This window comes from Macaca nemestrina, chromosome 1, assembly GCF_043159975.1.
Source record: "Macaca nemestrina isolate mMacNem1 chromosome 1, mMacNem.hap1, whole genome shotgun sequence".
NCBI lineage: Eukaryota > Metazoa > Chordata > Mammalia > Primates > Cercopithecidae > Macaca > Macaca nemestrina.
The window spans coordinates 11,480,239-11,494,359 of record NC_092125.1 but is presented as its reverse complement, the minus strand read 5'-3'; the positions used below and the strand labels follow the sequence as shown (position 1 = coordinate 11,494,359).

General features: G+C 36.8%; 1 protein-coding gene across 21 annotated transcripts in view; it reads left to right on the top strand.

The window, feature by feature from the left end:
- LOC105474624 (ryanodine receptor 2) overlaps positions 1-14,121 on the top strand; it is a 786,480-nt gene that overhangs the window by 664,017 nt on the left and 108,342 nt on the right. For all 21 annotated transcript variants that reach the window (XM_071073921.1, XM_071073859.1, XM_071073912.1 and 18 more), the window contains 4 exons: positions 802-894; positions 8,052-8,222; positions 9,307-9,366; positions 13,350-13,484. In XM_071073921.1, the coding sequence (XP_070930022.1) occupies positions 802-894; positions 8,052-8,222; positions 9,307-9,366; positions 13,350-13,484 (459 nt within the window). The remainder of the gene's footprint in view (positions 1-801; positions 895-8,051; positions 8,223-9,306; positions 9,367-13,349; positions 13,485-14,121) is intronic.

Genomic DNA, 14,121 nt, shown 5'->3' with positions numbered 1-14,121 from the left:
TGGGCGACAGAGCAAGACTCTGTCTGAAAAAAAAAAAAAAAAAAAAAAAAATACAAAAAAAAACTGTATATTTTTATTTGAAGAACTGCAAATCTTCAGCTTCCTCAATCATTAAAATGCTGAAGAAGTGTCTTTAGATTTAGGTGCAATATTAAAGTTTGGAACAAGAGTATTTATCATAATCAGTAGGTTTTCAGATGAACATCTAATAATACTTTCAAGAATAAGCAAAAATATCTGAATATGTACTTTTGAATCTCATGGGCATATATTAATATAAACATAAATTGGCTAATGTGTTATGTTTTTCCCCAAATATTTAAAGATAAATTGATTTTGCTAGTCTTTTTATGTTCCCAAATTAAAAGGGAATAAATAATGATATGGTATTTTAAAAAGAGGTAAAAAATCTGACAGAATAGAAAGTTACATCATAGTTCTATGCGTCCTTGGAAAGTCTAGGTTAATTAATCTTAGGAATCAGTATATGCCTTTCACCAGCTAATCAGGGGTTTGAATATTCATGCTACTCCTTGGTAAACGTGTGATCTTGCAATTATATTTTCTGAACCTTAGTTTTCCCATCTTTGCAATGCGCATATTCATATCTAGTTCACAGAACTGTTGCTCCCAGCCAAGTACCCTCATTAGATACTCAAGAAATACTTGTATCCTTTTTTGATGTTTCTTATATATCAAATTAATACTTATCTCTGTAAAAGCTTGCAGGTTCTGTGTAACCTCTAATTACAAAGACTTCTTTAAGTGGTTTTAACTGAAATTTCCTTTGCAACTTCTCAGAATTTCAAAAGAGAAGAGCAGAACTTCGTTGTACAGAATGAAATCAACAATATGTCTTTCCTTATTACTGATACCAAGTCCAAGATGTCCAAGGTATGACTATAAACTGTTTCACTCTTCTAGAAAATATCCGAATGTGACTTTCATGAATTGATCTTTTTTTTTTTAGATTTTCGAAGATTTGTAACTGGAATCTGATAGATTTGGTAATGTTATAAATTGGTTAAAACACGCAAGCTGTTTTAAGGTTACTGGAATTTGTTTGAATCAGGTGTGGTTAAGACATGCAGACGGGAAATGACTGTCATGAAGGAAGACATTTCTACTGACAGATCCCTGGAAACCGAAGGCATGCCATGCCAAGCAGGGCCGTTGGGGAGGGGTCAGGGTTGGTCAGGAGGCAGAGAAAGCAAGGAGAAGACGTGGGTGAGAGCTTGCCTCACGGTCTCCACTGGAAGGAATGGACAAGGCATGGCAAATGGGTTTCTGATTGGCTAATTTGAATAATTTTCAGGGGCTCCACATCGGAGAGGCTGTTCTTGGTTGCCTGGTACCTAGTCCCAGAATGATTAGGGCAGGTGGATAGTAGCCCAGAGTATAAGAGCCCCTTGGGGGAGGTGGGGGTCAGTGTGGGCTCTGGATTAGTTGATTTATATACAAAAAGCAAGCTCCCCGGACCAAGGAACCCATTTCCTTCTCTAGGAATTGCCTAACCATGGGAGGGACTGCTGTCTCCCCAGGATTAGCAATTCTCCAAGATGTCAGAGCAACAGAATAAAGACATTCTTCACACACACGCACACACCACACCCCACTCACAAAATTATCAGTCAGTATAATGTGTGTTTAACACGTCAACACTATGTATCCATCAAGTGTGAATATTTGTGTGCTTATGTGTACCAAATAAACAGACCTCAAAATAAATTCGCTGCATTATTTAAAAGCCACATGGACGAATTCCAGGTTCTCACACATGAAGTGGGAAGTATCTTTCCTGATTTTTGTTTTCTCTATCGTATTGGGGAGGAGAGGAGCTTCCATTTACAACATTTTTAAAGGGCTTTATATATGTAATTCCTGCTAAATGAGAAATAAATATATTACATGTGGTGATATTTGGCAGCCAAATGGCCAAAGATCCAAAAATGAGTGGTACTCAGGCAGAGGAAATTAGCCTCTACTGACTTAATACATTCTGGCAACAGAGTAGCTTGGGTATACCCACTCCACTGACCTCCAGAAGTCACCGGATCCTCAGGCCTGCTCTGCAATCTGCCACCAGGGAAATAGAATGGCATTGCTTGATAGGCCTAGTCTTGTTTAGAGTTTTGAATGCCATGTGTTTGACCTGACAGCACATGAACTAGAAGCTAATGCCAGGAGAAGTCTGTGTATTCCTGTACAGACATCCTTTTCCTTCTTTTCCATCAGTCGAGTCCAGTGATTCTCAAAGATGCTCTCAAAGCACTGCACATTGTAGAACGTAGAGTGAGACATCCATAAACATTGGCTAATAGTAACACAGTTTAGTCTTATTTGCAAGAAGAAAAAAGGGAAGTAATGGGTAAGAGCCTCTTAATTTTAACATTTCTGACCCACAAATTTTCTCAAACTAAAAAATTGAGTTTTTTTTTTTTTTTTTAATATATGACTTATAGTACTCTGAGGCAAAACATATAGAAAATGATAGTAATTCTCAGGGCTTTGGGAGGTTAAGGTGGGAGGACTGCTTGAGGCCAAGAGTTCGAGACCAGCCTGGGCAACATAGTTAGACCCTATCTCTACAAAATATGTTAAAAAATTAGCCAGGTGTGGTGGCACACACCTGTAGTTCTAGCCACTTAAGGAGGCTGAGGTGTGATGATTGCTTGAGCCCAGAAGTTCAAGGCTGCAATGAGCTATGATCACACCATTGTATTCCAACTGGGGCCACAGAGTGAGACCATCTTTATAAAAAAAAGAAAGAAAGAAAGAAAGAAAATAATGGTAATAAAGTTGAAATTTTTAGAAATTACTGATTATACTTAGCTTATTTTTAAAAGTTTAAAAAAATTATTTGTAATTTTATATCATGTAGGTATAATACACTTTTTTTTTTGCTTGAAATAATGCTTCTAGTTCAAACAATAGAGTCAACACATTCATGTTTTATATTGTTTTGCTCAAGAAATCATGATGTCCACATTATGTCTGCCATAGAAGCACAGGAACTGCAGTTTTTCAGCATGATTGGGGGCTCTGCTGAAGCTGGATGGCATGAAGGACCCAAGCCTAGTGCCGAGAGTGATTAACAGGAGGATTGCCGTAGGTGTTACCTATGAGGCGGAGTGGATACAGAATTGTTTCCCCCATAATGCTGAGAAGGGAGAGATGCCGAGTGCTTCAGGGATTCTTGTAACAAGATCTCAAACCATCTGCCTGAGGCATCAAAGCGGCAGAGAGAGCCGCCCTGCAGAGTTCTCAAGGAAAAAGGAACTCCTTTCAAACAGATTTAGACCAAATGCAAGTAGAAACAGGAACCAGAGGACAAGTGATTCCTATCAGTCTTCAGCCAGTCACTCAAGCAAGGGATAATCACTGTTTGTATGCAGTGCCAGTTCCAAAACTATTTTCTAAATAGAAAATAGATTGAAGCCAGCAGGCCAGTCTAGAATATGGTGATCCGGGAGAAGGGACCTCATTTTGACATAGAGCAAAAGGTACATAGCTCACAAGGCAGAGAGAGGCCAGTGCATAGAAAATTGGCCATAAGGAAAGAAAGTGACCACCTATGTGTGGCATGGAAACCCTCAGGGATATGTGTAATGGTGGTGATCACTGTGAAAAGTGGACCTTAGTTGACTTTTACTCAGTATGTCAGTTTGCATATGACAGAGCTATATGTATTATGATGCAAAAGTAACCACGGTGTTTGCTATTACTTTCAGTGGCAAACACTGTGATTACTTTTGCACCAACAGAATAGCATATGACTGCTTTCTCTACAGCGAAGCCTTTCTCTTTCTGCTTTCCCATGTGCCCTCTTAGCCCTTGGTTTCTCCTAGCAGGGCACGTGGCCCCTTGTTCTGCAGCCCATCTGTGACTTAGATATCTGTCCCTCAAGGGCAGGAAACATACGTCATTCACTTGCTAACTCTAAAGCTCAATGCAGTGCTTGGTGCCTAGTAGCTACCTAATTAATATGGATGAAATAAATTTTGACTTTAAAGAATTTATAAATGTGGTCATTGGGCTTTTAAAAAATGTATCTTATTTTACTTTGCATTTACTGACTCACTGTTGCAGTGGTACGAAATCCACAGTGGCACCACATTATATGGCTAGCATTGCTGAAATTTGTAATAATATGTTTGAAATTTTCCTAACTTGTCTTACGAAACTTGGGGTTTTTGTAACTTATTTTAAAAAACGTAGACCAGGCCAGGCACGGTGGCTCACGCCTGTAATCCCAGCACTTTGGGAGGCCGAGGCAGTCAGATCACCTGAGGTCAGGAGTTTGAGACCAGCGTGGCCAATGTGGTGAAACCCCGTCTCTACTAGAAATATGAAAAATTAACCTGGCGTAGTGGCGGGCACCTGTAATCCCAGCCACTCAGGAGGTCAAGACAGGAGAATCGCTTGAACCCAGGAGGTGGAGGTTGCAGTGAGCCGAGATTGTGCCATTGCACTCTAGCCTGGACAACAAGAGTGAAACTCCGTCTCAAAAACAAAACAAAACAAAACAAAACCAGATAGATAGATAGATAGATAGATAGATAGATAGATAGATAGATAGGTAGATAGATAGATAGATAGATAGATAGCATTGATTGATAGCGTTTATTACAGGTTCTCTGTGTTTATTTGTGGGTGTGAGAAAAGGTGGGTTTTGCCTGTTGCATTACACAATTGTACTCTATTTTTTTCTTAAGATTTCATTTCCTGTCGAAATATAATCACAGGCCTTGGACATTTAAAGCTAGGCTCATTTTTATAATTACTATATCTAAAATACAAAAAGGTATCTTTTTGTGGTATTTTTTTTTTTTTTTTGGTAGGCTATTTCATTGTAGGAATATTAGAACATTTTTTGTAAGTTCCCACAGAAAGGTCCTGTGAAACCGATTAAAACTGTGCTTCCCGCTCATAATGTGGTAAAGGAGAGAGCTTGGCTTTCAGAGGCAGATCAGCCTGGAGTGCTGACTCTGCCACTTCATAATCCCTTCACTCATCTTAAACCTCATTGTTGGTAGCAGCAAAATGCTTGTCATGTTGCTTACCTTGATGGAGGCTTGTAAACATCAGAATAATGTGTGTATCGTGCCTCGCAGATTGTAGGCATGCAACAAATTTTAACAGATATGAATTGTAGTAACAAATTGATAAAGTTAAAGTGCAACTGGATATCTAACAATCATATAGTTAATAAGTACTTAGAAAATGTATGAGACAAAGAAATTGATAAGATAGTCAAAGATGTCAGAGGTAAGTGAAGATTTGAATAGGTATTGAAAAATGAGTCTTTTCTAGATGGGTCATGAGGAGAGAGGGTGGTGGAGCCTGCTACTATCCCATTTTATGCAGCCATAGCACTGCTTTTGCTCAAGTCTAATAGTATCTTTGAAAAAGAGTCTGTTTGATGTCTTTCTTATTTTCCTGGTCCACTATTAAATTTAAGGCTATTTTATGTGAAATCGCTACAATCATATTTGTATGTTTGTTGGTGTGTGAGAGAGAGAGGAGGCAGAAGCAGAGGTTGATTGATTGATTGATTGATTGATTGATTGATTGATTTAAGAAAGGGCTCAGGTGGCCGGATGCGGTGGCTCACACCTGTTATCCCAGCACTTTGGGAGGCCAAGGCAGGTGGATCACGAGGTCAGAAGTTCAAGACCAGCCTGGCCAAGTTGGTGAAACCCCATCTCTACTAAAAATACAAAAAAATTTAGCCGGGCATGGTGGTGGGCACCCGTAATCCCAGCTACTTGGGAGGCTGAGGCAGAGAATTGCTTAAACCCAGGAGGCGGACACTGCAATGAGCCGAGATCGCACCACTGCACTCTAGCCTGGTAACAGAGTGAGACTCTGTCTCAAAAAAAAAAAGAAAAGAAAAGAAAAGAAAAAAGAAAAAGAAAAAGCACTCAGGTGATTGATTTAAGAAAGGGCTCAGGTTATCCCACTTTCCTTCTTAAATATGCCCACATATGGGCCATGTTATTACATCTTCATAACTGATCCAAATGCTCAGATTGAAAATGAAAAAGTGTGCAAATTCATTAGCTTTGGTGGCTCTGTTTAAATTATCAAGCTGCTCCTATGAGCAAGGCACAGTGCTTGGCTTTGAATACAGAGAAAGGACAAAACAGGTTTGGCAGCTGCCCCAAAGGAGCTACATAGTTTGGCGAGGAAATAGGCACTAAACAAATGAACAAAAAATACCCAATATATGTGTACAGGAGGATATTTTATTGCTTATAGATTTAATTTCCTCATATTAACAGTGATATCACCCATAAATATTCAAATATTTACTACTCTTTCCAGTTCTAGATTTCTTCTCGGGTGGAAAGCAAAATTATTGTTTGTGTATAAGTAGGAATTCATTTGCCTAGTATTACTCAAAATTGAGTGATTTGTAGATGCGTTTAGTGTTGATTATTTTTATTATAAGCTCACAAATATTTATAAATATTAAACCAGATATAAGCTCCGTCTGCCTCTACGACCATAAAACCAGAAGAACTTTCCAGGTTAAAATCAATGAAAACTCTAACACCAACAAATTTAGACTAGGAAAACTCCAAACCAATACAATTTAGACTACACTGGGGATGTTGCTTTGCTGAAACTAAATTACTAGTATTGGATAGAAGTATGTTTGTATAATTTGTATCAATTTGCTTAATTTTTCAGATAGTCATTCTTCATTTGGGTAATTATTTTTATCATTTTAGTTATGTTGTCGTTTGAACAAAGAGCCCATTTTAAATGACTGATCCATTTTTTAATGACTTAATCAACTTAACAGTACAAATTATTCATCATGTTTTTCCTAATAAACTTAGAATAATCTCTTACAAGTTGGTACATATAAAAATGGGATTCATACAATAAGCACATCTTTTTGGAACAGAAGTGTGATTCTTACTGCTATGGTTCAGAAAATTATAGGTTTAACATATCAATATATAGTATAATTATTACACAATAAATTTTATAACGTCATACAGAAGCTACAATTGCTGTATGGTGACTGACTTGTTTCACTACTTTTGCTATCCTAAAAATATCTTTCAACCTCATGCTATGATATATTTTACCTTCTGTTAAGTAAAACAGATCATTTGTATATTAAATTCTGTTTTGTTTTTTTCTCAGTAGCCCAAGACTATTACGATGTATTTATATTTGTAAATATTAAAACATTTTTCTTTATCATTTCATTATCATGGAACTATGTTGCAAGTTTGAATTCCTGCTACCAAATATTTGACATGCACAAATAAGTGGATGTGGTACAATTATTTTCATTTTGACATGAGAACATGCCCTCTTGATAGAATACTCATTACCCAGTGAAAGTTAGACTCTGTCATTTAAGGTGACCCTGTGTTGCTAGCATAAGCCTCAAAAACATCATGAGAGAGTCCTTGAGTAACATGGCAGTATTCAATTGTAAACTGGTTATCCAGATAGTCCTGAGTATTTATGAAACTCCAATGAGTATATTACTTCTATTTCTATTAGACAGGGACTGAGGCTCTAAGAAGACAAGTTTGCAGACTGTATAAAAGGAAAATGCATTTTGTAATTGTTCTAGATATATTAGATCTCACACACACACACACACATACACACACCATATACATGTATACATATTTCAAAGCAAGCATTTGTCAAAGGAAAAATAAGCCCTTTATTCTTATATTTCTTTCTTAAGCATTGAAAATTAGAAAGCACACATCTAAAATTACTATAGCATTTTTATATATTTATCTGCTTCCCTAAAATTACAATTTTCATTTTTCTTCTAAAAATTACATGGGAATGCATATCAGTGAATTATAATAGGAATCTGAGGGCAGGACTTAAAATTAGCAAAAGGTGCTAAGATGGGAAGAGAAAAATTATTTTCAAGACAGGAAGATTTTCAAAACTAGGGAGCAGCAGAAAATGAGGAAGACGAAGTGACAAGTTAGGGAAGAGTCGTAGTGGTTCTACATGTGAGAGAAGCAGGTTCAGATCCCAGCACTTCTCTTGTTCCATAGGCAGCGGTTTCTGATCAGGAAAGGAAGAAAATGAAGCGCAAAGGAGATCGGTATTCCATGCAGACCTCTCTGATTGTAGCAGCTCTGAAGCGCTTACTGCCCATTGGGTTGAACATCTGTGCCCCAGGGGACCAGGAGCTCATTGCTCTAGCCAAAAATCGATTTAGCCTGGTAAGTCTCCTTTTCATCCCAGCAGTAATGATCGTCTGACCTCCAGACTCCCAGTGTTTGATTCCTTTGTCTCACTGCCCTGTGTCAATATTTCGTTTGCATGACATGTTTTATTAAGCAGGTTTTCTAGACAGGTCCCAAGATCAAACATAAAGGCTGCTTCTTTTTTTTTTTTTTTTTTTTTTGAGGCTGTTTTTATTTCTAAGTTATGTTAATCACCTCTGGGGCACATTCAAGAACCGAACAGAAAAGATACAAACCAATCTCCGCTAGTGAAAAAAATGGATTTCATATAAACTTCTATAGAAAGTTTGTGATGAGAAGTATATTCAAATTTATGAAGGGTGATTTTTCAATGTTAGAAGCGTAATATATTGTGCCAACTGTGGATAGATAAGGTGTTGACTTTTAAATCAGCTGCTGTTCTCCTCTGCAAGATTTAAGTTCTCAAGATTTTACAGTGTCCTCTAAGTTTCTGTTCTTCATAGCTCTGCAAATGAGGATGCAGTATTTTGCACACTGGAATTTCTATTTTATATTTATGTAAATTGGAGGACATAGTCTGCATTCCGCATTGAATCACTGAAGCTCGGCACTGCACATGCATGCAGCATTTGATATTCTAAAATGAGTGAACTGAGGGGAAGCTGTGGGAGTGGGCTGCATCACACAGCTCTATTGGCAGTTCTCTAGAGTTTCATTCTCAGTTGCATTTCCCTCGCTATTACTAGGTCATGGAGGATGTTATTAAGGGCTAAACTGACTTTGTGGAGATTTGGAAGAATACTGGAGATATACTTCTATTTCAGTCCAAGAAAACCCCCTTCTTGTTATGAATTGGAAACTTGATTCCATTGAATTTTAATGTCCTTACTGTGGAGGTAAAGCAGGTCATTACCTTGCTTCTGGCTACAGCAGTCTCAAGAAATTATTTCAATAATTACATGCCAAACTTGTGGCATGTAATTTTATAAAGGTGTTTCTTAGACATATACTATTTCAAAAAAGTTTGGATTGTTTCTATTGACTTGTGACAGTTGATGCAATATAAGACTCCTTTTAGGTAACATATATTTCTTGACAGAAAGATACTGAGGATGAAGTACGAGATATAATCCGCAGCAATATTCATTTACAAGGCAAGGTAAGCCAAGTTTTATTCTTAAGCCACATTTACTATTTATACATTAGTTAATCTCTCTTTAAAATAGTACTACAAATAATGTTACTTTAAACATTAAGGTAATGGACGTATTTTAATTAGTCATTATCCTACTTGCAAAGCCTTTTCTATGAAAAATTCTAAAGATAATAAATGATATATTTTTAAAGAAAATTACCAGAGATGGTCAAATTTTGGAAAAAATATGTATCACCAGTTGAAATACAGATTGGATGTATTCTTTTGATAGATGGGTTTTAGGGTCTTTTGGACACAGAGACAGGTGTCTATAAGAAAATGTTGGCTAGGCACAGAGGCTCACACCTGTAATCCCAACACTTTGGGAGGCCAAGGCAGGTGGATCACTTGATCCCAAGTGTTTAAAATCAGCCTGGACAACATGGCAAAACCCCGTCTCTACAAAAAATACAAAAATTAGCTGGGTGGTTACACACACCTGTAGTCCCAGCTACTTGAGAGGCTGAGGTGGGAGGATAGCTTGAGCCTGGGAGGCGAAGGTTGTAGTGAGCCAAGATCATGCCACTGCACTCCAGCCTAGGCAACAAAGGGAAACCCTGTCTCAAAAAACAAAAAATTTACATGAAGTGATCAGTAATTAAATATATATATATTAAGAGTCATTAGTCTATAGGTGAATCAGGCCATTCTTGCATTGCTATATAGAAATATGAGACTGGGTAATTTATGAAGAGAAGAGGTTTAAATGAGTCACAGTTCTGCAGGCTGTACAGAAAGTGTAACATGGGCATCTGCCTTTGGGGAGGCTCCAGGAAGCTTACAATCATGGCAGATGGTGAAAGAGAGTCAGGCATCTCACCTGGCAGGAGCAGGAACAAGAGCAGTGAGGAGGGAGGTGACACACACTTAACCAGATCTCACGATCTCAAGGACAGCACCAAGGGGATGCTGCTAAGCCACTCATGAAAAATTTGCCCCATGATCCACTCGGTGCCCACCAGGCCCCATCTCCAATACTGAGGATTGCATTTCAACATAAGATTTGGGCAGGGACATAGATCCAAACTATATCAAAAGGCTAGATCGAGATTTGCATTAATAGGAATAAATGAGTTTACCTAAGGAGAAGAGAAGAGTGTACATTTAGAATAAAAACATGGATGGAAATCTATATAACACCTACTTTTTAATGGTGGGTGAAAGAATTGTTAGAAGTAGTTTCGGCAATCCAATGACCATTTACTATTATTTGGAAATTCTTGTATATCAGTGAATAAATTATTCATTTATTTATAAAACCTGTGATGCAGTTTTAAAAGTCAAGCTGGTATTTTGACTCAGCCTGTTGTCTTCTATTCTGGTGTCCCTTCTCAGGAATTTTTTAAATTATGAAAATATGCGAATGTCAAAAAGTAGCAACAACAATACAATATATGCCTTTCTGGGTATTAAAATGTCTCTTTTCAAAGATCCAAATCAAATTCTTTTTAAATTAGCATTTTAAAGAATAATATGAAGGTGAGACATGCCTTTACCATATTCACAATGCACAAATATTTATTTAGAGCAAATTTCATGTGAAATTTGATGTGTACTCAGTTGTTTACTAACAATTCTTTTAGAGTGAGATTAATTACTATTACAGTATGATCTCTTTTCAGATAGCCAGAATAATTTGAACATTTTTTTAAAAGCTTATAAAGCCTCTATTGGAACTTCAGAAGAAGAGTTTACACTACAAACATTTTTCCTCTTTAGGGAGAGACGTTAAATGTTTTTACGTACATGGGTATTTGAGAAGATCAAGTACCCCATGAAAGGGTGCTAGAGATCCCCAGGGGATCCTGGACCACGCTTGGAGCACCATTATCTAGTTCAACAGTTACTGAGTTAGGGACAGAGAGTGCTCAGTACCTCTTAAGAGGAGTCTGGCCCAATCTCAAGAAATGGTCAAATAAGGGGGTTTATGATGATAAGCAGAAAAAGGTTTGTCCATTATATTCTAAAGGTCACTGCTAAGAATACTTTGCACAGTTTAGATGACATGTTAGGGAGAGAGGAAGAAGGAAGAGAGCAAAAAAGGAAACATTGATCGTCAGTATTTCACCTCCAAATGAATAAGGCCTGAAAATAAAGAGGTAATGAATAAATATTCATCATGTCATTTTATTCTACACTCTCTTACACTAGGAGTTAGGCAGGCATATTGAGATACACAGATTTTCAAAAAATGAGTTTTTTTATTCCTAACTTGTTGAATACATTGTCTTGAAATTACAGGGCTATTCATCCTGAGGCCAGAGGAGTAATTTTATGTTAGAATAAAGATTCTACCTTATTAATTATGTTTATGTATTAAATAGAACTAAGAGTACAGATTAAAACCTGTAAGTATGAAACATAGTCCTCAGACTTAAAAAGTATACGGATGAAAACATTTTATTTTATCAAAGGATAAGTAGTCTTTACGAGTCATTTATATACAAAGCTCTATCTGTCTGTGTTTGCCTGTAGATGAAAGTTATTTTTGACATTTTGAACTATGCACTCTCAGTCTGGGAGTTGTGAAGTTTTAGAGGTTTTCTATTTCTGCTTCAGAACATTCAGTCTCCCATAATGGAGATTCTAAAGTGGAAGAAAAGACATGGGGATTGCTTTGTCCATTTTTGTTTGTTCGTTTGTTTTTTGTTTTTTGAGATGGAGTCTCACTCTGTCAGCCAGGCTGGAGGGCAGTGGCGCAATCTTGGTTCACTGCAACCTCTGCCTTCCTGGGTTCAAGCGATTCTCCTGCCTCAGCCTCCCGAGTAGCTGTGATTACAGGCGTGCACCACCATGCCCAGCTAACATTTTGTATTTTTAATCGAGAAGAGGTTTCACCATGTTGGCCAGGCTGGTCTCAAACTCCTGACCTCAAGTAATCCACCCGCCTTGGCCTCCCAAAGTGCTGGGATTACAGGTGTGAGCCACTGTGCCTGGCTGCTTTGTCCATTTTTAATAACATACTTATTGTATATTATTTCTTTGAACTGATATGTTCTATCCCTGTGAAGTTGCTTGCTTTTGTCAATTTCTATGACTTATAATAATGTTTCTAAAAAACATGAAGATTTCATATACATTTTTCACCGAGGAAATTTGATGGTATTGAAAAGTGAAATGTGTAGACTCCTTTATGATGAGTATGATTTTAACAACCTCTATTGATTTATATAATTTAATATCTTTGTCTTAGCGAAATTAAACTCTGTTGTAGAGTCCAAATATTTATAGGTAAATGCTATCCTATATGCTTGCCGATAAAAGTAAACATAGAAATCTTTCTACAATTAGACTGTGAATGGGGAGGAGAAAGAGCGAGGGTAGCCTTACCCATTTTGTTCTCCAATTTCCCACTCATCCTTAAGCCCTAGTTACAACGTCTTGTGTTAAGGGAAATCTCCCCAACCACCAAAGAGTAGGATAAATCTAATGGTACTTTATATTTCATTTTAGTAGCCCTTATCACAATTATAAATATTTGTTTAATGTCTATCTTCTCTAATAGATGATAAATTTCATGATGACCAGGACTTTATCTGTCTTTCTCTCTTAGTATTTTTGATTTTTAATAATTGTACATAGTTAAGGTGTCCAACAGGATGTTTCAGTATGCATAAACATGGTGACATGATTGGTGTAGTCAGACAAATTAGCATATCTATCTCCTCGCAGAGTTACCTTTTGTGTGTATGTGCTAAGAGCTCCTGGAATCTACTCTCAGCAGATTTCCGGTATGAATTGCAATGTTATTAACTGTAATCACCATGCTGTACATTAGATCTCCAGACCTGTTCATCCTACATAACTGCTGCTGCACGTCACGTTTTAACTAGTAAACACTGTAAAGCCCAATAAATAATGGTGGGTGGACTCTTCCCATCTTGAGATTGTAACCTTGTCTTTTAGATTCCCATCTTCCCATTGTAACCTTTTCCTTTTTCCTGCAGTTGGAGGATCCTGCTATTAGATGGCAAATGGCTCTTTACAAAGACTTGCCAAACAGGACTGATGATACCTCAGATCCAGAGAAGACGGTAGAAAGAGTATTGGATATAGCAAATGTGCTTTTTCATCTTGAACAGGTCAGGCTTTGTGTCAATTCAGTCATATTTGCCTTAGCCACATACAAATATTTTAAAAAGAGAATGTGTGTTGATTTGTTAACTATGACCCAAAAAACATATATGTTCAGCATATTCGTTCTAAAGAATAAGAGTCAGGTGTGCTTAGTATTTCATGAAGACAATTTCTAAGCTTATAATTCTTGTAGCAATATATAGATTATATATTTTGGGAGATCCTGGCCTTTGTTTTATTGCCTTTTTTCAAATATTTCTAAAAATATTAGGATTATATATTTAAAGTATTCTAACCAAAAAATTCAGGAGTTACATCTGATTTCAAGTACTTTATGCATACTTCATTTTTTATTATTGCTCATAAAAACATGTATGAGATATTATCTTTTATTGGTTTAATATTTGAAATATTTTCTTTTTTGTCACTTGTTTAACCTTGCCTTTTATTAGGTATATTTTTGAGCTAATTTTCTCTGAAATCAGGAACAAATTACACTTAGAGAAGAACAATGCATTGATAGATATTAAAATCATGTAAGAAAAGTGTTTTTATAAATTTTTTCAGTTGTGTCCTACTTTACAAAGCTGAGTTTGATATTCTTATTCATTACCTTTGCACAAGAATGTGTAAAACAAGAAT